Source organism: Hippocampus zosterae, chromosome 11, assembly GCF_025434085.1.
Source record: "Hippocampus zosterae strain Florida chromosome 11, ASM2543408v3, whole genome shotgun sequence".
NCBI lineage: Eukaryota > Metazoa > Chordata > Actinopteri > Syngnathiformes > Syngnathidae > Hippocampus > Hippocampus zosterae.
The window spans coordinates 18,908,093-18,933,765 of NC_067461.1; the positions used below are offsets into that span (position 1 = coordinate 18,908,093).

At 39.8% G+C, this 25,673-nt stretch overlaps 1 protein-coding gene across 3 annotated transcripts; it reads left to right on the forward strand.

Moving 5' to 3' along the window:
* The first annotated feature begins 553 nt into the window (after positions 1 to 553).
* papolg (poly(A) polymerase gamma) lies at positions 554 to 25,673 on the forward strand. 3 transcript variants are annotated; one of them, XM_052081042.1, is made up of 24 exons: positions 554 to 903; positions 1,766 to 1,924; positions 2,105 to 2,171; positions 2,765 to 2,846; positions 6,593 to 6,702; positions 7,181 to 7,234; positions 10,366 to 10,477; positions 11,472 to 11,561; positions 11,738 to 11,876; positions 12,612 to 12,684; positions 13,488 to 13,608; positions 13,696 to 13,780; positions 16,488 to 16,541; positions 17,456 to 17,575; positions 17,746 to 17,855; positions 19,078 to 19,199; positions 19,269 to 19,426; positions 19,544 to 19,644; positions 20,850 to 21,049; positions 21,117 to 21,194; positions 21,276 to 21,335; positions 21,415 to 21,518; positions 21,631 to 21,731; positions 23,631 to 25,673. In XM_052081042.1, the coding sequence occupies exons 1-24, from the start codon at positions 887 to 889 to the stop codon at positions 23,804 to 23,806; spliced, it is 2,493 nt and encodes an 830-aa protein (XP_051937002.1). In that variant the 5' UTR covers positions 554 to 886; the 3' UTR covers positions 23,807 to 25,673. The 3 variants fall into 3 exon arrangements, with proteins under 3 accessions (XP_051937002.1, XP_051937003.1, XP_051937004.1); XM_052081043.1 differs by having other exon boundaries at positions 555 to 903; positions 20,886 to 21,049; XM_052081044.1 differs by lacking the exons at positions 12,612 to 12,684; positions 13,488 to 13,608; positions 13,696 to 13,780; ... (10 more) ...; positions 21,631 to 21,731; positions 23,631 to 25,673 and having other exon boundaries at positions 555 to 903; positions 11,738 to 11,880.

The window sequence follows — 25,673 nt, forward strand, 5'->3', positions numbered from 1 at the left end:
CATGAAGTAGCTCTCAGTCTCAAAAAGGTTGGCGACCTCTGATTAAGAGTGTTCCATTAACCTGCCATGCATCTTTTTGGAATGTTGGAGGAAACCGGAGTACCCGGAGAAAACCCACACAGGCACAGGGAGAACATACAAACTCCACACAGGAAGGCTGGAGCCGGAATATAACCCTGCACCTCTGCACTGTGAGGTTGACATGCTAACCAGTCAACCCCTGTGCCGCCCTATAGTGTGTTTATATCAATTAAAATACACAAAGTAAGGGGTAGGACTAGATTTTTTTTAACTTCTTTCTACTTCCTTTGAAAATAGAAATTGTATTGTCATTTCTTATTCATTCTAATGAAAAACAGTACTACGTTTTTCTACTTACTTACCAAGTGCTACGAAACTGACGAAACAATCACATTAACATTTGCAATCGTTTGTGTTAAGTTGCATGGCAGAAACCACCATGACAGATCTCGAGCAAACAATACCACACCGTGCTGAACGGCGGGCCTCGGAGTCACGTGATCCACTGGCCGTACAGACGTTGCAGCGCGCTGCCTTGCACGCCGACGTAATCCCCACAAACGCCTGCAGAGTTGTAGTTTCCAATAAAAGGGTCCGAACAGTGCCCCGGCGCGTGTTAAACGAATCGCCTTGAGGAATTCCTGTGACTTTTGGTAGATTTATTTTGTAAGATTGGGATATCTCACGATTTCAAACGGAAATGTAAACTTATGAGAAGTGATTCCGGTTCATTTGGAAGGTTTTGAACTGTTCTCTGGAAAGTGACCATTGTTGTAATCGGGTCGGGGCTGTTATTATTTCTTCTATCTGACCTTAGTTTCTCACAGCATCGCAGCAAGAATAAAGCTCATCTGTTTTGGGTGTCATGAAAGAAATGTCAAGGTAAGTCAAATTAGGGAGTCTACCTAGTAGCAGTAAGCATTTTATTCGCGTTTAACAGTCAAATAATAGGCTAAAAGCTAGCGTTAGCATAGCTAACTGTCATAACAAGGCCTGTCGCTATCGATTGTTGGCTAGGCCGTTACATTGTGGTTTGTCTAACTATTGTTTAATTGAGGCCACGCGGTGAAGCGGGTTCACTTGAAATTTTGCTGGGACAGTATGTCAACTGTCGGAGTCCGTCTGAAATTTGCTTAACAAGTCATTTTCACCGTAACAGAACGCTAACGTCTACGCTCATGCTAAATTAGCCCGCTCGTGTTTCCAACCTGTTCGCGACCTCTTTGCTATAACGCTCGCTCGCTCAGTTGATGCTGAATTGTTTAGTCATAGTCTTCAATGTCCTTGGAATGGGTGAAATTTGGATGTGTCGTTCAGGATAGCGTATATTTATTTGGTACAGCTTGATGCTTCACTGTCGTGTGTGCTGCAACTTGGCGAAGTTGTAAATGACACCTAAACATGTTTCTAAAGTAACCTGCGAGTTTAATAAGCTTTGATTGATTCATGTGAATGATAATGAAGTTGTTCGTTCGACTCATGTATAAGTGTCATGTAAATTGGAAGTTTTGCGCTGTGTGTGCATGGCAGTGCTCATTAGCCCGACTAAACCACGAACTCATATCTGCAGATCGTATTGTTTGGGTGCTACGCTGTATTTGAGGTCTTTTCAGGAAAATTGGAAACAATTGCTTTTTTAAAAATATGTACACATATTGGAAATATAGATACTTTGAATGAGAAATACATTATTATTCTCATTCGCTGTCTGTTTTTTGTAATTCTATTTCCTGATACTTTGCAGCAACATGCCTGGTGGGCAGCAGCCTCAGAAACACTATGGTATTACTTCTGCAATTAGCCTTGCACCTCCAAGAGACATAGACCACCAGTACACCAAGAAGCTCTGCGATGCTATGAAGCCATTTGGAGTGTTTGAAGATGAAGAGGAATTAAATCACAGGTAAGTGTATGCATTCTATTTACACCTCTCTTGAATATTATTTGTATAAGTGGGTCTGTTACTAAGTAACTAACTAAAGTTACTAACCTTGTTTTTGGTCTGCTCTAGTCGGCTAAATAGCTGGGGAAAATTTAATCTAAAGTATTCAATGTAATGACCTCTGCCTTCTTCTCTTTTCAGACTTGCTGTTTTGGGAAAATTGAATAACTTTGTCAAAGAATGGATTGCAGAGATCAGTGAATTAAAGGTATGTTGGATAACCTAAGGCGACCAGGCGTATCTGATCTATTAGTTTGTGCAGTGTGTGTGTTTCTGCAATTAGTTTTTGTTAGTTGCCAATCGTTTGCAACTACTTTGGCTGCCATACCACATATCGTGGCAAATGTTTACAGCCAATGAAAATGCCAACACCTAATCTTTCACAACCAAAAATAGCAAACAGCTGGAAGACAATGAGTTAAAGGAATGTTGGCCTTTAGTATTCGGTTGCACTTGACTCTGCAGTTTCCACCGCTTCAGAAGTATGAATATGGGGCCATTGCAATCAAATTTTTTCCTTGACCATTCCGCTGTAATTGTGGTTCACTAAAATAATGTAATGTAATAACGCCTTCCCGACTATAATGCCGGGTTAATCTTATTTAAAAAATTTTTTTTTGTTTTTTTTGTTACATGAAGTTCGGGAGTGTCTCTAGCTGTGTGAGGGTCAAACGCTACTGTAATTTGTTTGAGATTAGCCAGTGATGTCTACTTCAGTGACGTTCCTCAATAGATGGCGGTCGTACTCCAGGACACTTTTTTGCAATTAGAGGGGAAATTAAATCCTGTTGTCTTCAACAGAACCTTCCACCCTCGGCTATAAGCAGTGTTGGGGGCAAGATATTTACATTTGGTTCATATCGTCTTGGAGTGCACACGAAAGGTATGTCATGTCACACATTCTAAAATGTTTTTTTTTTAAATAAATTTCGGTCTGCTTTGGGGAATAAGTGTGAAAGTGGTCAATTTTGGCTCATTATGAACAGACAAATGTACTTTGGGTTGCCCATTTTAAATGGCACTGACAAAAAAAGATGAGGCTTAAAAAAGTACGCCATGGACATTGGCGTTTTTACTGTATCATGTGACAAAAGACTAATTTAGTATTAATTAAGATGAAGCTATTTTCTTTCTATAGTAAACAACACTGGATTAACCATGTATCGTATCATATACTGTATATATCCCAAAATTATGTCCGTAGTTGGCATCCTAGGCATGTTCAAACTTTTGCAATCAGTTTCTCTAATGCCTATTCAAACAATGACAAGTAGTCACTTTGCTGGTTGTTGAACCACACTGAATGTAGACTATAGAATGCAAAGAAGAGAGTTGTCTCGGGTGATTAGACAATCATGTTAAAAGTACCGTATTTTCACGACTATTCGACGCATCGTACTAATGGCCGCAGCCTCATTAATGGGTGACATTTCTGTATTTTACACATACACAAGACGCACCCTACGAATGGCCGCAGTTTTACAGTGGTAACACATACGCCAGCTTAAACATACGGCATGCATGCGCGCACTCTAACACGTTAGCTTGAAGCATACGGTAGCATGCCAAGACATACAGATAAGATAAAAACACGTTTTTAAAAAGGCAACGAAAGCAGAACTGAGTTCGGGTGTATTTTATTTAGCCATCGTACAATGTTCTCACGTTTTTCAATCAATCATCACCCAGAAATCCATCAAAGTCCTCATCCTCTGTATCAGAAGCAGAGGACTGCACATCTCAGTTGTCATTGAATGCATCACATGCTAGTGTGAGTTGCTACGCATTGCCGAGCGGAAAGAAGGAGTAGCAACAGCAAAGTCAACATTTCTCTCTTGTGAAGCTTTCCCACATTTGAAAGTAAAGAACAGAGCGAAACATGGTGGCAGCGCGTGTGTGTGTAGAAAGAATTGAACAATTGTGCAAGTACCGTAATCCATCAAAAACGCTGCGTTCCCTCTCATTGTTGCGTATTGTGGCGTAACTCGCCAAGCGCTGCCTCTCACTCTTTGTAAAGTTGTGTTTGCCACCGATCATCCATTGTTCCCATGCCGTTCGCAACTTCACTTTGAACGCCCGGTTGATGCCGATGTCCAGCCGTTGGAGTTCTTTAGTCAAGCCTCCGGGAATAACGGCAAGCTTAGAGTTCATTTGCTTGACTTGTTTTTTCACCGCTGCTGTGAGATGGGCACGCATGCCAAAAGCATAACCGGTGGCTTTAAGTTTGAACTGAGCTTCGTAGGCGTGTCTTTTTGTCGAATTTATTTTCAGGGGTTCTTAGAAACCAAACGCCCACACGCCCACACACCCACCCTTCACCATTGGCGGACTAGCTTGCCTGTCCTCTCTCTCCCTCTCTCTCTCTCTCCCTCTCCATATATGTATATATACACGCCCACCCTTCCCTGATTGGCCGACTTCTTTCCCGCATGCCTGGCCACAGTCACTTCCGCCTTTTCTCTATATAAACAGCGTGTCGGCTGTCAGTCAGATTTTGGAACTCGGCGCATATAAAGGACGCTCCGCACCATAAGGCGTCCTGTCCATTTTGGAGAAAATTTAAGACTTTTAATGGCGCCTTATAGTCGTGAAAATACGGTAAGTGGTTTAAAACCAATCTCGAAAAAACTTACTCAGAAGTTTAAGGTCCATGATACTGTAGCTACCTTCCGTGCATGTGGCCGCTAGAGGAAAATGCATGACAAATTTAAGAGACCAATAATACAAATTATAACCAAAGAGTCCAGAACAAACTCCAGACAAATCCAAACTGAAACTCTCTAGCTCTATCAGTGTCTGGTCGCCTCATGTGTCTTGTATTGAGCCAAAGTGGGAGATGACCAAGGAAGACACCACTAGTGAAATATAATCATAACAAAAGCTAGACTGGAGTTTGCCCCCTCCCAATGTATGTTGTACATTGGCAAGCTATAAAGGCTCTCGGAAAATTTCCTTTTGACAGATAAGAGAAGACTGGAGCTTTTTGGCTCGGCTATCAACAGGAAAGCGCATTGTCCCTGTTGCGCAACATGGACGTTTGTCTATATTCTTGGGGTTCATTGCTCCACCTATCCTAGGATGTCTTGAGTCTCTGCAGGGTACAACAAATCTTGAGATGATCAAGGCACTCCAAATGAAGAAAATATACTGTTTCGTGTCAGTAGGCTTTGGTTTCAGGTAGAGGTGAAGTGTCTTCCAATAGGTTAATGACTCAAATCACACAGCTGAAAACAGCTTGGAATGGCTAAGAGCAAAACATTGAACCATCTGAAGTGGTTTTGAATAAGCCCTGGTCTAAATCCTGTTGAACATTTGTCAAAGGAGCTCAAATATGCCGTTTGGAGAAGGCACCCATTAAACCCGAGACAGCTGGAGCAGTACGCTCACCAAAAATTACCGGTACAGAACTTTACTGCAGTCGTTTCCTCAAAAGGTTGTGAAAAATATTAAGTAAGTGTTCCCCCTAAAAAGGAAATGTATCAGTTATGTCAGCCCTATAGGCGATGTATTTGCATTGATTTATTTTTAACCGTAGAGTGCTGAATTTTGAGGTCTGTACAATGGCAGGTCCCAAAATAACATTGTTTTTGTTTATAAACAGGTTTAGCTTTGATAAGGAACTATATTTGTAATTTGTGACATTTATTTCATAGATGTCCACTTGTTCTACGAAATAAATACGTTTACATGAAAATGGAAAATATGAATGAAAATCAAAATGAAGAGCATTTTTTCTGCCTTTTTTAACTTATATTATTCGACGAATAGCTTGGAATATTTTGATGTTATGATACAAGTTTCTCTCATTCGTAAATGTTAATGTTCCTAGTGAATATTAGGAAGCTTTATATGTGGAGAAAAAAATTGTGAATCGAAATTAGGGCAGAACAGTTATTTGCATCTGCAATAGAATAGCAATTTCATAAAATGTGATTTTTGTAATCGCAAAGGCTGCAGTTGAAATGGTCATTATTTGATTGAGCCACATTTCATTGAGGTTTCCATCTCATTAGACATTGAGGCAAGGCTCTAACAAGGCTCTAACATCTTTTTCACCTTGCAAGGTTCACCAAACTTTCTGTGTATCGAGTGATTAAGAAGTGCAGTCTACGTTTACATGTTGTATCATGTTTCATCAAACAGAATGATGAAGGAATTGGTAAAGCGACTGATTTGTTTACATCGGATGTGCTTATGTTTAAATCACACTTGTGTGGCAGAATAAAGCTCATACCTGTAATTGTTGTGGATCGACTGTTTTTTATATTAATTAATGCTTAATTTGACTTTACCTTAGTATCATATAATGCATAACAGATCTTGGATTGTTTGTTGTAAAATAAGATGAGAAAAGCACCGGGGGAATCACAAATCAAATCTGTCTCAATTTGGGGGGGCTGGGGGAGGGGGGTGCAATTTAAATTATTTACCATAATCATTCAGTTATAATGAAAATTTCAATTTCTGTCAGAAAAAACAACAATCTTCCAAAGTTGCAGCAAATTTAAAGTAAAGCCATGTCGTTGTTTGACTGAGGAATTCTCTTAAAATGTCTTTCCACATCATGCTTTCTAATAATGAGCAAATTACTTCTAACGAATATTACTGATCAGATGGTGTTTACTGCAGGAGCTGATATTGACGCCTTATGTGTGGCTCCTCGCCATGTAGAAAGGAGTGACTTTTTTCAATCTTTCTTTGAGAAAATTAAACAGCATGAAGAGATCAAGGACCTGAGGGTAAGTCATGCTCTATTTTGTCAATATTAAATACATTTTAAGTAGTGTCAGATGGCCTGAATTAAGCTAATGCACAAGTGCTTTCAACCTTGACCTCAAGTTTGTTTGTTATATAGTCCATAAATTTAGCCCAATAGCATAATTGTCTAAGAAATTTTTTTAATGTTCTCGGGGGGGATCAACAGTTTGTCCTTAGGTTTGAGGCATCATTTTTTTATATTACCCTGACGACTAAAATTCTGCTTGTGTCAAAGTTAAAAATGACTTGACTGTTGAGCTAACATCTCACTTCGTCCGACTGCTAATTTTCTCAAAATTGCAGGAAAGAAATAAATCCTTGAAATTAAAAAAGAAATTGTAACATAACAGAAAGAGACGTTGCTACAAAAAGGATACGATATGTCAAATGTTAAGTTTACCATGTATACTCACTTTGATAGAATCCACTTGTGATCATGGCTTTCTTTTCGTTTTTAAGGCTGTTGAGGATGCATTTGTTCCTGTTATCAAATTCAAATTTGATGGAATAGAGGTAAGTTACTTCAAGACGAGAAGTAAAACAGCATTTGAGCAAAATTGTGTTGTTCATAGAATATACTGAAAATACTTGGTTACAGAAATTAGCCTATTCTGAAATGATAGTTGATAGGTGTTTTTTTTTTTACATTCAGGTATTGCGCAGTTTCTTTTAAACTCTACATTACCGCACATATTTTCTTCAGTATCCACCCTATTCCTTGCTTCCATGAACCTTTTGTGTGAAATATGGGCCTGACCTCTAGTTTGAACCGGAACTGATGTTTTGTTGACAGGACAACCGTTCATGTGAGTCCACTTTCTATGACAGTTATGGATTAAGGGATTATCTGCCAGGATGGTCCATTTTGAAATGACAAGCTCTGTTTATTTATTCATAAATCAGGAAAATGGAACCTTGCATTTTCAGTTGTATCAATTTGTTTTCGAGAAATCAATTTTTAAAAAATCCTTTTAAAATCGGCCACTGAAAATGAGCAATATGGTCATGCCCCCTCCCCTCCCTTCCATATCTTTGTGTGCGTCATGGGAGCCATTGGGGGCTATTTGTCCATGCAAAATTACTGTAAATACATAACTAATATTGTCAAAATAACAGATCAATTTACGTGAACATCTCTTCTTTGGCCCACTTAAACCTCTGAAAATGTCACAAAATAATTAGGCTTTCCATGGCTCACTTTAGAGTTTTTTCTTTCCATAAATCACCAAGATACAACTCGTTCTGAGAGGCTTTTAATAAGATGATTCTTAGAATGCTCTACAGTTTATTAAAATCTGTTAAGCCTAGCTTGACTGACTTTTTTCCCTCAAGTCTACTTCTATGGGATACCACCACCTATCCGAAAATGAGGCGTTTTAAACGGCCATACTCAAGTGTCAGCTTCATCGCTGGAATTCCCGTGGTCCGAATCTTTCCAAGTATCAGAAATTTCTACACGCCGACCTCCGGGGTTTGTCTCGTAGCTGTTTATGCGAAATTGATGCATATGGGCCGGCCCACTTGCACCACGTCACGGCTGCATCTCTGGCTGGACAGAATTCAATCGTTTTGCCCGCGTCCTACTGCATGGACGGCAGGCTGCCACCACGGGGAGGTCCGGATCACGACGTGACCTCCTCAGGTCAGGTGTTCCGGCGGTGGCGAACGTGGCCGGCGGCAGGCACAGAGCTTCTTGACTGCCTGGCCGGCGGGTGTCCGCAACACAGAACCCCTTGTCTGGTTGGTAAGAAGCTGATCACGTTCTGCTAACATTGTCTGTTTAGCTGTCGAAAGCTAATTCTGCCTGGGCAAGCCGGTAACAGGACATAACAGCCATGACTGACTGCATGTCTCCCTATGGAGCTGTAACAAAACTTTTGCATCACTAAATGTTTGAAAACTCTGACAAGTTGACACCAAAATTCACATACACATTGCTAAGATTGTCCACTTCAACCAAAACAAAATCTGCACAATATTTTTGATTTTGTGGATGTGATACTTTTCTTCATAGTAGCTCACATTTGATGTTAATAAATCCAAAATATTGTGCAGATTGCTTTTATATTTTCACAGGCGTAGAAATGTGCATATGAATTTTGCATTTTCTGTTTTATTAAGTTATTCAGGAGTAATCAATAACGCACATACTAATCTCACAATGACCCTTTCTAGTCAGCAGTATAGCCACTGACCCCCTCCCTCCCCCATGTCTTAGTGGAAGTCAGCGGAGGAACTGGACACAATTTGTCCATTCGTAATAATCGTATATACATCGCTAATAATGTTCAGAAACGGTGATCGATCTGCACCAAAATTTATGATGACATCTCTACTTACGCCCATTCCAACCTCTGAAAATATCACAATGATTAGGCTCTCCATAGCTCACTCATGACATAGTGAGGAAATCCGTTTTTCTATGATAAGTCCCCAAGATACGAACGCAATGCATTCAGAGAGGCTTATCGTAGGCTCAATTGTTCTCGGTCGTTATATTAAATTTAAATCCAAGGTTTAGTTTGATTACTCCACCTCCTTGGAGTATACCCACCCCATGCGTACCCCCCCCCCCCCAAAAAAATAAAAAATAAATCACAACTGTGTTTTACAGGGGGTAAATTTTAGTGCTGACAATTTTTACAGACAGACGTATTCCATAAGTGCCAATGATCAGCTCAATCAATATTAGTCCCTTTAATGGAGAAACAGTCTAAACAAACCTATATTAACTATTCAGAAAAATGTAATTCTACATGTTGCTGCCGGAGTAATTCTGAAGTCTTGTGTCCCGCATACACATGAAATCATACGTGATGTTCTTGACACTGGTCTCAATCTTTAAATGGCACCTGGTGAAACTTCTCTGGTTGTTTGTCATAACACGTTCGATGCATTTTGTTCACAAAATGAAATAAGCACATGTATGTTGAGGTGATCTTTTTAAGTGAAGGTTTTCAGCCTAATCCTTCCATCTTCCTCATCCCTTGGTAGTTGCTGCAAATCATTTATCACAACAACATTCTGTCTTTGGCCAGGGTGCATGTTCCAAACATTGCTCTTTTTCACCACAAGTTCAATGTCTTCTGGTTGTTAGTCCAACTGCCAACGGCGTAACAAGTTCCCAATCTGTGCAAGACTTTTTTTTAAAGCGATTGTTTATAAAAGGAAACAAAAAAAACTGCTTTGAAATAACGGTAAAACGCTCCAAGTTACAAAAGCTGCCGAAACAAATGGCTCACTGCACCTTCAGGTGTCGCTCAGCAAGTCGGACACAATTGCTTGTACATCAGAGCCCTGAGGAATAAGGTGGATATTGCAGTTAAGGGGATTAGTTCTCTGGGAATGTCAGTGGTGCTTCAGAAGCATTTCACAGCCTGTTTGTAGAAGCAGTTTTTCTATCTTCTGCCACTCTTCGCCAGTCCTTGTGGTATGTGGTTACATTTAACATTGCACCCTTTCTGATTTGACATACATCTCTTCATCTCAGACATGAAAACTGTCACTTGTTGTTGTCAATATATGGACATTACATATTTCTTTTGTTTTCCGGATTTCCGGTATTGATTGATGGTTAAAAAAAGTATTTCTGTATGATGCGTAAATACCCCTTTGTTCTTTGTTACTTTTCTGTTTCCTATCAGATTGACCTGCTTTTTGCCAGACTGGCCTTACAATCCATTCCAGACAACCTAGACCTCCGGGGGGATTCCATCCTACGAAATCTCGACATTCGTTGTATTCGAAGTCTTAATGGTAAACCACATTCTTTTGCATACATACAGTACATACATGAATTTCTCCATCATGAGACTAATAAAGGATTTCTTATCTTATACCCATCCTAGCAATAACCATAGTTATTGGTTGAATTCTGATGCAAGTGTGCGAAGTCCATACGCCTTCATCAGAATGCAGTGGTACCTCAACTGATAGATTCTTCTAATTATATTTAATTATTGAGTCTTTATTCTGTTGTTTTTTGTACACCACAATACTGGAGAGAGATTTTTTTGTTTAGTTTTTTTCCCCTAATAAAAAAAAAACAGATTTCTTTTGGAAGGGGGCGGGTGTTGTGGTGGAACATGGTCTTTTTAAGGGCCGAGCAATTATATTGGAACTGCTTTTTCAGAGCCAAATGGTTCTTATGATTTATATGAATTCAATAACACTTTGAAATCCCCAATATCGTCAGTATTCGGGTTTTCAAAGGCCTTGTAAAAGTGTGCAAAAACCCTAAAATGTTCTTACTTGGGTTTTTAAAGCTTAATAAGACCCCAGGTTAACCCCTTTTCTAACCTGAATATTCAGTCATATAAACGCGATCAGGTTACATCCTTTGAATGGGCTATTGGTTTGTGTTCTACGCATACTCTTCCCACAAGGAGTCTTGTTTTTTTTAGTCCCAGAAATACTTGTATGTACGGCAGCTGGCTTATTTGCCATAGTGAAATGTCAAATGTGCTGACTTGAATACATTGATTGCTCCGTGGAGTTTTCATGCCATTTTCTGTCTCTACGGTGACACAGTTTGCATACAGAGACGTGTGTATAAGGACGTGTGTCTCGTGTGCAACTCGCCGGAAATGCACAAGCAGAGGAACACAAACATGGCGAAACTCACACGCAACCATGAGCAGCACAGCAGCACACCCGCTGATGTTGCAACTATTAAAACAGTTCCATTGCTTTTAACGTGGATCTGAAGCCCCCTATATGTAGTGATTTCTGATATCTTTTGTGATTACAGGTTGTCGAGTGACTGACGAAATACTTTACTTGGTGCCAAACAAAGAAAATTTCAGGCTGACCTTGAGAGCCATCAAACTTTGGGCAAAGCGTAAGATTTGATTGTCAGGTTGAATGTGGAATCTTTATTTGTATGCCAGCTTTTTTGCCATATGTACTCTATTGCACACGTGAAGATGTTGGCATAAATTCTGTTTTATTGTACAGCCGACGACTCAAATACTGTATTAATAGTACCGGTAGTTTAATGTAAAATTTGTACAACAGGTCGTGGGATCTATTCCAACATGCTAGGCTTTCTGGGTGGAGTGTCGTGGGCCATGCTGGTAGCAAGGACTTGCCAACTCTACCCTAATGCTGTTGCTGCCACCCTCGTCCACAAATTCTTTTTAGTTTTCTCCAAATGGTGAGATTACTGTTGTTTTTCACTTGCATAGAGTTGTTCAAAGAAACACTGCTGAACCAAATGTATTTATTGCGTCTTCCAGCGAGGTATGATTAAATTACATTTCTAATTACCCTGTAATAAAAAGGCCAGTTCTGTCCTGGGTTGCTCCCTTGACACTCTGGAGGAGGTGGGCAACAGAAGGATGCTAACTAAGCTAAAATCTATGATGGCCAGTCCCTCCCACCCCCTCCAGCCCGCCCTGACAGCACTTGGTAGCTCCTTCAGCCAGAGACTGTTACACCCGCACTGCCAGAAGGAGAGATACCGACGCTCGTTCCTACTGACTGCTGTCAGGCTGATGAATAAAAAATAAGTCATAATAATAATAATAATTAAATGATGTGAAGGAAAATTGTAAATAGTACTGCGATTTATCCATTTTGTGTTCATATTGCATTTAATTGAAAGATGTTTGTTTTTTTCTCTTTCTTCTTTCTACATACATTCTTGCTGCTGGAGGCTGTAAATTTCCCCAGTGTGGGACGAATAAAGGATATCTTATATAAATTTCCCTTTTTGTCAATCAGTGTGAAAATATGTAAACTTGTCTTTCTTCATTTGATGGCAGCATTCCACAGCTGGTTATGCATTTCCTCTACTGATTTTAACTTTAATACATTGACAGATGTGATGCTTCATCTCCTGTATATCTAATATACATACTGTATCTAAAATATCCCTCCTTCCCTTCAGGGAGTGGCCAAACCCTGTGCTTTTGAAACAACCTGAGGACAGCAATCTAAATCTACCTGTATGGGATCCCAGAGTGAGTATAATGCTGGAATACTGTCGCCACATGTTTAGGATAACACATTGGGATGGAATTTGGTCTATGACTAGGGTTACACTTGGAGTATGTATTTATTTTTATTTTTTGTGTGGTGGGCGGGGGGTCTCCAAAAGCCAATACTTGAGTTATGACACAAAGCTGATTTCATTAAGCCAGGAGCTCCAGAAAGAAAGAGTCCCAATAGGTGACTGCTGTGAAGTCCACCGTTATGTTAACTGTTCTATTGACGGCGGCGCGGGCACCCGCAGCGGTTCCTCTCTCTCCTGAGGATAGAAATTTCATCTGTGCTGTTTGTTGCACATGTAGCACATTAGACATTAAAGTTGACATGAACATGAATTTAAGGTCCATCTCCATGCGGATGTACTGTATATCTGCTCACTAAGGTGCCTGATGTAAAACACACCAGGACACATCAGGACCAAACAATGCAGCCCAGCCACAAAACGACGCTTAGAGATCTTAGAACAATTACCTTTTCAGAAGACCGAAAAGGTAATCTAAAATTTCCTTTGTAGTTTTTCTACTTGACAAATTGACAACATTTGTGCTTCAAATTATTGTCAGGCATTTGTGCAAGGTTGCAATGTAACTGAATGCTAAAAGCTATGTCATGCTAGGGCTGTGTAATATGACAGTCGATTTGTTTTTGTCATCCGACAAATGGAAAACACTATTCAATATATCATCAGGGTTGATTAAAGGTCCCCCCCCACCACCACATTCCTCACCCTCTTCAATTTACTTGTTGAATACTTGATCTGCTTCCTCTTCCTTAGGTGAACCCATCTGACAGATATCACCTGATGCCCATTATCACTCCAGCCTACCCCCAACAAAATTCCACATACAACGTCTCCACATCAACACGCACCATTATGAGCGAGGAATTTAAATACGGTAACTGCTCTGACAATTAATTCAAAAGAAGTTCACATATTTGAATAAGTCAATTAATGTTTTGCCTCTTATTTCTCATCTGGCCAGGTCTCAGTGTCACAGATGAGATCCTTCAGGGAAAAGCTGAATGGCCAAAGCTCTTTGAGCCACCCAATTTCTTCCAAAAATACAAGTAAGTGTTGAGTTAGACCAGAGTTGTTTTGGTATTTTAGTATGAAACATTAAGTCGAAGTACATAATTTGCTCTAATGGGCCACAGAACATGAAGTGGCGGGCGAGATCTGGCCCCCTGAGTTAGTCTTACGGTCCTAATTGAAATGCCAAATGTCCTGAACATCATATTCTATATAGCACAGGGGTACCCAACCTTTTTTGCCCCACGGACCGGTTTATGTCGGACAATATTTTCAGGGACCGGCATTTAAGGTGTGGAGGAAATAATACATCAAAATAATATGGTATGAGCTGCATGAAAACTGGGGTTTTCGAAATATAATAATAAACACAAGTAGCGTCTAATCTGGCCACAGCACTCTGATCGCTATGGTAATGTTGAATGCCTTCAAAATATGATACAACGCAAATTCAAAGTGCATGAAAATGACGACTCACCACAGCCCCGAGCTTGATTCTCTGCAACCAGACGGTCCCATCTCAGGGTAATGGGAGACAATGACACCTCAAGTGTGTGGTTTATGTCCAGTCTACTTCATAATTTTGTTTTAGTCGCCATTGCTGCAGAAAACCCCCGCCTCACACAGGTAGGATGCCGGAAATAGCAACAGCGCTATTCTGGTGATCTCAGTAGTATTCAGACATAACTTTAATCCAGTTGTCTCGAACGTACTTTTAAGGCCGCCGTCATTTGCGATCTCCAGCAGTTTTTGTTTTACTTATTTTGCGTGGCTTGACGTGTGTCAACTGTTACACAGACAGTGTAACGGAGAATCCGGTAATTTTTCAAAATAAAACATCTTTCGTATTCCGAAATAAATGAAACGGAATTAAGGCAAGTTCTTTCTGTGCGGCCCGGTACCAAATGTCCTGCGGACCGGCGGTTGGGTACCCCAGGTAAAGCATTAATTTGTAATTTAATCAGACTTAATTTCATATAAACTGAAATTTACCTGTAATAAAATATTTGTTAAACTTTCAAATGAACATTTCAAAGAAAGTGAGTTTGAAGAAGTTATCAAAGAGTTCGTGGGGGTGACAAAGTTAATGTTTTTTTTTAAACGTATAAAGAAAAAATATATGAGTAAAAATGTTGGCTTTGAGTATTTTGAATTGCTATATTCTTTATGACTTTTGAAAATTTGTGTACCATATAAATACAAATGGCATTGCAAAACAAATACAAAAGTAATGAAGACAATTGATTAAAAAAAAAAAGTCACACAAATTTCATGGGCTCACATCCAAAGAAGGGGCTAAATATCCTTCAAAGTATTGCTTATCTTCTTCCTCCGTTTAGTCAGTAGTTATTTTTGCTTTTGGTATTATCGTCGTTTCATAATGGCTGCGCAGAGCTCACAAAGTAGTTGTCTGAGTGAGTTGGCAAATGCACATGTCAATTAGTGTCGGGCAGAACCCATTGAGGTTTCGATTGGTTCCAGCTACAATCACCACTAGATGGCACAGGAACACTAATGGGTAAACAACTCAACAGTGAATATAATGAGAGTCAGGGTCTCTTTATAATAGGCACATCGGATTGTAGGGCGCACTGTCGGTTTTAGAGAAAATTTCATGCTTTCAGGTGTGCCTTATAGTGCGGAAAATACGGTACATGCGTACTAATGGCAACATAGCATCAGCCTTTCATTTCATATAGTCACTTAGTGTATCCACCACCGCACACTGTCGAACAGAAGGACTCGGTGTGTATTTGCATTGACCTTTCCTTTTTTGTGTTGTAAATGTGAAAGCAGTCCCCTTTGTGCAAGGATGACGATTAGTCTTTGTCATCTTTTTTTGATTTGAAAAAGCTCTGTTCTAAATTTAGCTGCCGGTATTTTTCCATGTTCTCACCAAGATCTGATCAAAGCCACTCCTGCCATCCAGTGGTGATTTATCAGACTGGAATAATTCCCAAAGCCTTGATAATTACTGAAGGGCTGCAAATCCTTTTTACATTTTTTTAAAATAAAAAGAACCCCACCAAAAACGTAATTTCACACTGGCACTAAATGACAAACGTTTGTATTTGCAAACATAATTTTACGTTTTAACATTAAATGCGTTAAGTGTTAAAGTTAAACTTAATTGTTTTTAACAAATATTCATTATCAGTTTAAATATCTTGTATTTGTAGTGGATTGAATTGAATATAGGTTGAACATGATTGGCAAATCTATGTGTGTGTGTATATGTGTACAGTATGTATATATATATATTATATATATATATATATATATATATATATATATAATATATATAACATTATTGTCTATGTTTAACATAATGTCCCAACTTCATTGGGATTCGCTTTGTCTAACCAATGTAACCAAAATGCTCTGCGATGCGTCCCCCCGCGCAAACGTATGTATTTTTCCTTCTGACCAACACAGGTACGCTTTAAGTATAGCCAGATGAAAGAAAGATGACAACATGTCTATTACCATTTGCTTAATTTGATTTTACTCATTGAAAAAAATTTTAACAGAAATACTTTTTGATCATTCCTGTACAGCAAAGCTATAATGGACCGTTGAGGCTGTACAGTACCAGGAAGGACAAATGTGAAAGTTGTTTTTGGGTTTCAAGCTATTCAAGTGGGAGAAATGTGGAAATTATTTATGTTGTATGTAATGTGTAAGCATATTAACATGGCGGCTAAAATGTTGTAATCTGAGATCTACACCTTGTTTGTTTCACAGACATTATATCGTGTTGACAGCCAGTGCATCCACAGAAGAAAATCATTTAGAATGGTAAGTACCATTCGTAGATGTCCACATGGGAAGCATTAATAAAAATGTTGTTCTCTTTGAAATAACGCAACTTTATAGATTCTTTAGATATGCTATATTATATAGAAATATGATCACTGAAGTCTTGCTCAAATTGCAAGGCTGCTATGTCTCCATATGGTGCCCAGGAATAGCAGTATATTAATCCCTCATTCATCGCGGTTAATTGGGACCAAAACCACCCGCGATAAACGAAAATCCGCGAAGTAGCGTTCAATCAACATAAACAGGTAAAAAAATAATAATAATTTTTAAAGTCTGCAAACGGTCCGCGAGAAGCTGCAAAACAGCGAGTTACATAGAGCAACACATACAGTACTGTACTCCATGTACCGTATATGTAAAAAAACAAATATATATATATATATATATATATATATATTTAGTATGTTTGAAAATATCCTTGATGCACTGAACCCGCGATAAAAGGACTGCGAAATAGCGAGGGATCACTATATCATTCATACAACACATTTTTAGAAGAATATCAAACAATTGTAGATAGATTTTGGATTTTTTTTTTCAGTTTAAATGTATAAATATATGATGTAATGTTAAAACTTCAACATGGACAAGCACAATGGTAATGCACCAAAAGCATTTGCCAACCGCTAAAAAAAAAGTCAATGGGATTGAAGAATGTGTTTTTTTTGGTGCTGGTCCGATATCTAATATTCATATATACAAGTTGCACCGGAGTAAAAGTCACGGGACCCGCCTATTATGATTAAAAAGTGACTTGTTGTATGGAAAATATCATATAAAAATGTTAAAACAATAAAATTGTTGGTAGAAACAAACTTTCACGTGAGTTAGGTATTTGGGGTATGTCAGCCCATAACCTGAATCAATCAAAACAATGCATTTTTCTGCAGGATTGGACTTGTTGAGTCAAAGATACGAGTTTTGGTGGGAAACCTGGAGAGGAATGAGTACATTACCTTGGCGCATGTCAATCCTCAGTCCTTCCCTGGGTCCAAAGAGAACCGCAATGAGTGAGTTCCATTTTATTTATGTATCCCCGCCCTCCTTCAATCATCTCCTTCCCAAGTAATAAAAACTCAATACAATTACACATTTTGACATCACTTTTAACATTAATGTACCACAAATGAACACATTTAAAATGTCAAATGAGGTCTATTTTTCTTGAAATGTCTTGCAGGAATGACTTTGTGTCCATGTGGTTCATTGGGATCATTTTCAAGAAGGTGGAGAATGCGGAGAGTGTGAACATTGATCTTACATATGATATCCAGTCATTCACAGACACCGGTTGGTAGTCTCTCAAACATACTTGTTTGCGTCAATGTGGCCTCTGTACTTGTCTTTGAAATCCATTTGTGGTCACTGTAATTTAGCACTACAATTGTGAAACGGCAAGTTCGGGTCACAATGGATATTGTCTTCATTGAAATACCACTATAAATGCGTAAATAAACAGAGTGCCATGAAAAAGAATTGTCCTGATTATTTTTTAAATTTACATAATTATTACATTTAAATGTTTCAGATCATCAAACCTATTTTACCATTTAACAAAAACAATCCATATAAATATAACACTGAGTTTCTAAATAATTGTATTTATTAGGGGGGAATACAAACATGATGCTACATGAAAAAGTAATTGCCCCCTAAAACTAGATACTGGCTGTGCTACCCGTGGAAGCGGTAACTGGTGAGGAGTCGATCAGTGATCCTCACGTCATAGGAATTCTGACCTCCTCTTTGCAGAATAATTTCAAATCAATCATATCGGTGGGTGGGGAGTGCTGGTCCTGAATTAGGAAGGCAACTCCAAACTGCCACCATGTTTTATTGGCATCGTGATTTTATCAAATCGTGTTTTACACCTGCTGTAATAGGCTCTACACCGTATAAAAAAAGTGTTAAACCTTTGACTTGTCTGTAATGGAATATAATAAAAGCTTCGGGGGTTGGCATGGTGGGGGTTACATAATTTTTGCCCAGTGTAATGGTTGAATCAACTGGGTCCTACAGTCATTCTGGACTCTTTTGTGACCTGAATGAGTTATCAATGGTTTCTTCAAGTAATATTGGGTGGCCAACCACTCGTGTGAAGGTCTCGTGATTGCTGTGATAGCGGTTTTCAAGTCCCAAAGCCTGGAAGTCCTGATATGAGCCTTCATTTATTCTTTCTTGAACTTCTTTGTCGAGCCTTCTTCATTTTATGTCAGGTATTTTTTGTGATTTTTTTTTTTTAAACAAATCTGGTGATAATCAGGCCTGACATTGAAGTATGACAGAGAAAAAAACTATCCAAAATCACTGAAATGGCAAATACTTCACAGCACTGCAATAACATCATAGCCGCTCATGACATATCTGTCAGCTTCGAAAAATATTTATAATTTTTTTTAATATTAATATTAAATCTAACATTTGATTTTCACTGTCATGATTGGAGTGCAAACATTCAAGCCTGTCATGAAATACCCTTCATGTGACTTTAAATGCTGCCCGCTGTTTCCAGTGTACAGACAAGCCAACAACATCAACATGCTGAAGGATGGGATGAAGATTGAAGCGACTCATGTGAAGAAGAAGCAACTCCATCAGTACCTTCCTGCGGAATTAGTGCAGAGGAAGAAGAGGGTGAGCCTTTTTTTAATTAAGAAACTGGCATTTTTCACTCTTGATTGCTCGCTGTATTGCCCTCTTCAGAGCATAGCGGAAGTGAATCGCAGCTCAAATGGAGGCAGCTCGAAGAGGATCTCTCTGGACAACAGTCACCTGGACAGCTCAAGAGACACGGACTCGGGGACTCCCTTCAGCTCCCCCACAAGCAAACCCTCCAAGCCTACATCTGACACAGATGACGGGTATAAAAATAAAGATTCTGAATGTATCTCACATTTCTTTAAACCCCTTCCTTGTTTCTTTCCTTCAAGATAATTTGCCATTGAAACTTCATAGATGTATTTCTTTTCCCGCTGCAGTGTCAGCCCTCCCAAGCAGCTTTTTCTTGAGGTTTCCCCTGCAGCCAGCTCGGCACCGGCTGCGAAAGACCAGGCCGTGTCCATCCCTGCTCTTGGTTCTGGTGAGTCTTAGTATTTCTAATTAAGTATACAGTAGTACCAGTCAAAACTTTGGATATGCCTAATTGAGTGTTTTTCATTATTTAAAAAACTTCCAGAATTGTGGATTCATACTTAAGTCGAGATGATGAGGAAATATTGATGGAATTATTTTCTACACAAGTTAATCAAAACAGAATGTTTTATAACTTTGATTTGTTAAAGTAGGCATCTTATGCCCAAATAACAGCTTTGCACAAATTACTATTTTCTCAGTCAGCTTTATGTTGTGGATGATGCTTTATGACCTGAGATGCCTTCTCAGTTCTCAGCTATGTGTTCACTGTCAAGTTACTGTATTTTTCAGATCATAAGATCCTTTTTTTTTGTTTTTTAATTTACAGTGCGTCTGGTCATACAGCACAATTGCTTGCAGCAGACATCCATGTTTTTATCACACCACACCTAGGACTATTTCCTGCTTCCATGTGTAGAAATTCGTTGTAAATGTAGTCTTACCAGCCTAATTCTGCAGTCAGAGTGAACGCAAGCCGAGCATTTCTGGCAGCGTGTTTCCATTACTATAATGTACCGTGAGATAAACGACACAGCCAGCTTCCGATGGATGGCTGGGATGGACTGAGCAAAAAAGGTTTAGTAATGGTGAGTCCATGGACTTGCTTACAGCTGTTGAACTATCAACCGACATAGCATTTAGCATTAGCCAAAGCAATAACATAACAATGGGCCACCCAATTGACTAGCGACAAACATATTTTTTTGCCTGTCTGTCTGAGGATTCCCTCGTCTTTTCTGCTCAAAGCAAGTGCGACAGGCGCTACCTTATATTTTCTGTTCGGTCTGAATCGTAATGGCACATGATCTCCCAAATAAACATCCAGTACAATTACAATTTAACATCCAATGTTTCACAAAGATAATTTGCCTTATAACCCGGGACCTTATGTATAAAAATGTTTTATACTCGACCACTTCATTGATATTGCGACCAATAATACAGCGCTCATGATCTGAAAAATATGTTAGCAGTGTGAATGTCTTGACCTCTTAATGTATTTGAGCGCATTAACACTTTGAATTGAAGCCAAACTTTTGACTTGGTACTGCATTTAATTTTCTGGTGAATAAAAATGATCAAAATATAATCAAATAGTCCACAGATTTGTGTAAATAAACCTCTGTATGTGTATGTGTGTTGTTCGTTCAGAGCAAGCATACAAAGCAAAGGTGCCTCTTGTTCCAGGCAGCAGCACTGTCTCCGCAACATTGAGCGGGAATCTGATGCCCAATGCCGCAAGCAGCCCCAAAGAGGAGCCAGACAACCAGGAGGACTCTGTCAACGGAGCAGACAAGAGACCACACTCTCCTCTGCAGGAAGACGTGGCCAAGAGGCACAAAGACACGGAGGTAAGACTACCTGAGCATGTGTGCTTCCTCAAGATATTTACTATTATGATCTTACCTTTCCTGGCAGGTTGCCCCCAATGATGATTCAACATTCAAGGAACCATTTCCACCATCGTCAGACACTCCTCGAGAAAAACCTGCGATGGTAGATCTTTACTCTTGTTTGCCTTTATTTGTTTTCTTCCACCCATCAGATTTGACACAATTTTTGCCTGTTCACCATTAGACTCCTCTCTCAGAATCAAAGGCTAAGCTCATTCCAACCATAGATAGTCCAAGAACACAGGTGACGCCTCGCTTTCTGGGGAGTTTGGTTTCTAAAAAGCCTGCGCGTATGGAATAAATGCTGTTGTCTCTGCCATCAGAGGCTTCCCAGCATGGAGTTGCCCGACGCATCCTCACCTCTGCCAGCCAGCAACAGCTGTCGTGTTGTCAAAAATTCCATCAAACTTGCCCTCAACCGCCACAAGTGAGTTTTGGACGACCATTCGGTCCCAGCTGCAAAAATAGTTAGTGAAAGGGTTCATAATGTTTGGTACCTGACCCTGCTCTTATGTCTGGTCTGTTTCGATGATTTGCAGCATCACACCTCCCAAGGCCCCAGTATTTGAGGCCACCCGAACTCCTGAGGTGCCTCCTGCCAGTCAAGAAAGGGGCATGTTCATTCCAGTTATCGGTTCCAGTGAGTGTCTCGCCTTCGTCGCTGCTAAACACTGAAGATGTGATTGTTCATCAATGCCACTGTACTCCAGTGACATGACTCTGATTCCGTCTGTCAAGGAGGTCTTGTCAGCATTGATGCCAGGGTGCTCGTTACAACGGCTCTGACGTTTGTTTATGAACACCACGCAATGAACGAAATCTTTTTATCAGTTTGTTTGTTTTTTTTCTATTTCCCAAAAAACAAAAGTGATCTTGTTGTTGCTGTTGTTGTTATTTTTACCGATCAAAAAATGTCCGATTTATTTCAGTTGAGAAATGCTCAATTGAGAAACGGGCCACAGAACTGAGTTTGATTTTAATGATAAATTGGTCAAGTTTTCGTGATCAGTGAGTTTGGTCACAAGCATTATTTAAGATGCGTTAGCCGCCATAATCCATCAACCATATTATAACATTCACCATTGGCACTGTTTGAGCATGTGTGGGGGAGTCATTTTCCAAATGGGCCAAGTGAAAAATTAGAATAATTATGGATAGCCGTGCCAACATGCTAACCTCAATTGTTTTTGGTGTTAATTATTATACCATCGATCTTATGGTATAATATTAAATAAAATGACAAGCATTATCTAAGTCAGGGGTGCCTAAAGTTTTTGGACCAAAGATCTACTTTTCGATCGACCAACCAACCGCGATTGACCCGTTACCGCGCATGCGCACTTATGCCATAGTGAACAACAGGCACAACCACTAAAGTAGCCACACGAGTTTGTAAAAATCACTGCCTACCTTTGCGAGACCTGACGCAGAGGCATTCAATGCACTTTTGCAACCTGTTAACTATCGTAGCTCTCGCGTACCATTTTTAAATGCTTCTCTCGGCCCTCCGCATTGCCATTATTTGCGAGGGCCATCAGTGAATTGTACATGAAACAAACTTTGACTGAAAATAATAAAAAAGGGCGGCCCGGTGCTCAAGTGGTTAGCATGTCGACCTCACAGTGCAGAGGTTGTGGGCTCGATCCCGGCACTGTCCTTCCTGTGTGAAGTTTGCATGTTCTCCCCAGGTTTGTGTGGGTTTTCTCGGGGTGCTCCGGTTTCCTCCCACATTCCAAAAAACAAGCATGGCAGGCTGATTGAACACTCTAAATTGTCCCTAGGTGTGGGGGGTGGTGGTGGTTCATCTATGTGTGCCCTGCGATTGGCTGGCAACCGGTTAAGGTTGTTCCCCGCCTACTGCCCAAAGACACCTGAGATAGGCTTCAGCACGCCTCGTGACCCTTCTGAGGATAAAACGAATCAGAAAATGGATGGATGGGTGGATAATAATAAAAGCCATCACAAAAGCTGTGATCACAAGCTGAAATTGCAGACTGCTGAGCGCTAACAATTTCCGGTGACGCAGGTTACCCGGCACCACAAGTTAAAGATGACCTGCCTTATTTATTTATTTATTTTTAAAATACTTTTTGTGGCGGTGAGACTGATAGGATGATTTGGGTGCAGTGTACATTAACAAAAAAATATATTACTAACATGCACAGAGACACACAAATATTTGTTTTTCACTCTACACCCCTTGTGATCGACTTGTCGATCGCGATCAACGTAATACACTCCTGATCTGGCAGTAGACTTACCCTTTTCCACTTTTATATTTGCAGCCTATAAGTGTGTTTCTTAGAAATATTTACTGTATTTGTGCCCTCTGAATTAATGTGTGCCTTACAAATATGTACTGTATTGATGACATATGAGTTTACTTGAGCATGAACCGATGCTAACGTCACAGCTGCAGGAATAGAATTGAGGTAGTTTCATCTTAATTCTGCTAAGTAAGGGTCACCAAGGCTGTGAGACTCGTTAAATCTGACAGCCCATGAATTGACAACATTGCTTTTGCGTTTTTCCTCTGTAGAACATGTCTCATCCAAACACTCGACCCACTCCGTCGGCAGCTCCATCCCCACGTTGGTGAGCCGAGGAGCAGACCCCTTGAATGGAGCAGCCTCCAAGCGAGCCCATTCGCCCACCCTGGAGGAGCAGGCCAAGAGGCTGAAAGAAACGGACAAGGCCAGAATCCACATAGCGTGAGCTCCACAATAAGCGTCTGGATTCATGAATGCGCACAGGTGGGGGCTTTGTTGTCGGTCAGGTCCAACACAACAGTTGACTTCACACGTTGAGATAGGCCAGTTTTGGCTGTCACGTTGAAGGACAGACCTCACCGCCAGATCTCCAGCGGTTCCAGAAAAACCAATAAATAGGTGATTTGGTCAATCACGGGGGTTGTCGGCACTCAGCAGCCAGAGTGCTTTTTACACAACGCTCAACTGAGATCTTGAGACAGCAGCAGTTTTTCTTTCCTTTCTTTTTTAACGAACATCTCTCATTTTCCTTCTCTTACGTTTTTGTTTTGTTTTTGGACTTATGTTTTAAAACAAAAATATCCCGCTCATTTGTCAACCTTCACCACACAGCTTAGTTGATTTCCTTTGTCCCAAAACAGAAAAGTGTACAGTAAATGTCGATGTACATACCATCTTTGTCTTAACAAAAACAAGCTAAGATCACTGTCAAGTCTTTTGATGCTTATACCATAGTTTTATCTAAAAATTGAAAAAAAAGTTTAAAAAATATTTATTTTTTCTTTGTGGCTTGTTCAAGCTTTTTTCTGACCTAATGATTTTTTCCCCAAACACAACATTGTAGTTTAGGTAAAGCAGCAATGATTTTTTGAAGGTTTGCTTGGATTTGACAGAAATCCCAACCATAGTTCTTTGGACCTCAAGGACCACTGAAAAGGATTCCAGGTTTGTATCAGTCTTTTAAGTGTGCAATTGTTGTTTTCCAATAATGGGCTCAGCAGCGCTTTTACGAGTGCTTATTATAGATGAAAGTAACATTGGTGGAAAATCAAGCTTTCAATAACAAAATTATTCAGCCCTAGGAATCGCCGGTTTGTCATTTGCCACGAAATGAACAAAAACATGTCTCATTTTTTTTTTCTAATTCTTTTGCCCCCTTCCCTGGTTTGCTTCAACCTGAGGGTTGATGGTGCACTAAACAAAAACAAAGCAACTGTGTTGCTCCTAAAGCTGCACTGCACTCAGCCACCATCCTGTGGGCTTTAGGAGGGCTACGCACTCACCCGCTTCATAGCGCCCCAGTCTGGAGCAACCTTTTGACTTCTCTGCCGGTGAAGCAAATGTTTGTGGTGCTTGGTGAAAACTGGTTCAAAGCTTTGCGATTTATTGTGGTAGTTTGTGTGTATGCATGCGAGTGGTTGAGCGTGCGTGCGTGCCTGCGTGCGTGTGTGGCAGTGCGTGCATGCATATATGGTTGGTTTGGAGAGAGACAAACTTCCCTTTGTTTTGGGTAATAACCCTCTGCGCCTCCTGTGGAGGTTCTTATAAGGCATCAGGAGAATACCCCCCCCCCCCCCCCCCCCATTCTACCATAACAATCTGACGCTAGGTGTGTTACAGCACAAAAGGTGATGTGAACAACTCATGCTGCTGCATTTGTAACCAACAAGGAGCCTTCTTCCTCAGAGCAGGTACTGCTTTGATACAGGCTTTTGTTTTTTTTTTTTTTTACTTCTACACTGCTTTTTCCAACATTAGATTCCCATTCCGCAAAATGTACAGAGGATTTTTTTTTTTTTTTGCAACAAAATATCAAGTTTCATTAATGGGGGTTTTCTTATGAATTAATTTATATTTGCTATTTGTACCATTTGATCTTTTTTTTAAATAGCATTCATATTGTAGGTGTTTTTGAGCCAAAAAAAAACACCACCACTCTGTTTCAGACAACTCTTTTTGCTGTTCAGAAACATTTAACAAAAAAAGGTCATTTAGATGTTTGTTTCTAAAATGTATTGAAAGGGTATTTTTGTATGTGTTATCACGTCATTTAAATGAATCTGTACAACCATTAAACCCCTAAAACGATACAA

What these genes read in the sequence shown, in the direction of transcription:
- papolg (XM_052081042.1), top strand. An exon ending in CAGAGATCAGTGAATTAAAG is followed by an intron (nt 2,172 to 2,764) that starts GTATGTTGGATA and finishes TGTCTTCAACAG; the next exon opens with AACCTTCCACCCTCGGCTAT. An exon ending in CCAGTCATTCACAGACACCG is followed by an intron (nt 17,856 to 19,077) that starts GTTGGTAGTCTC and finishes CGCTGTTTCCAG; the next exon opens with TGTACAGACAAGCCAACAAC.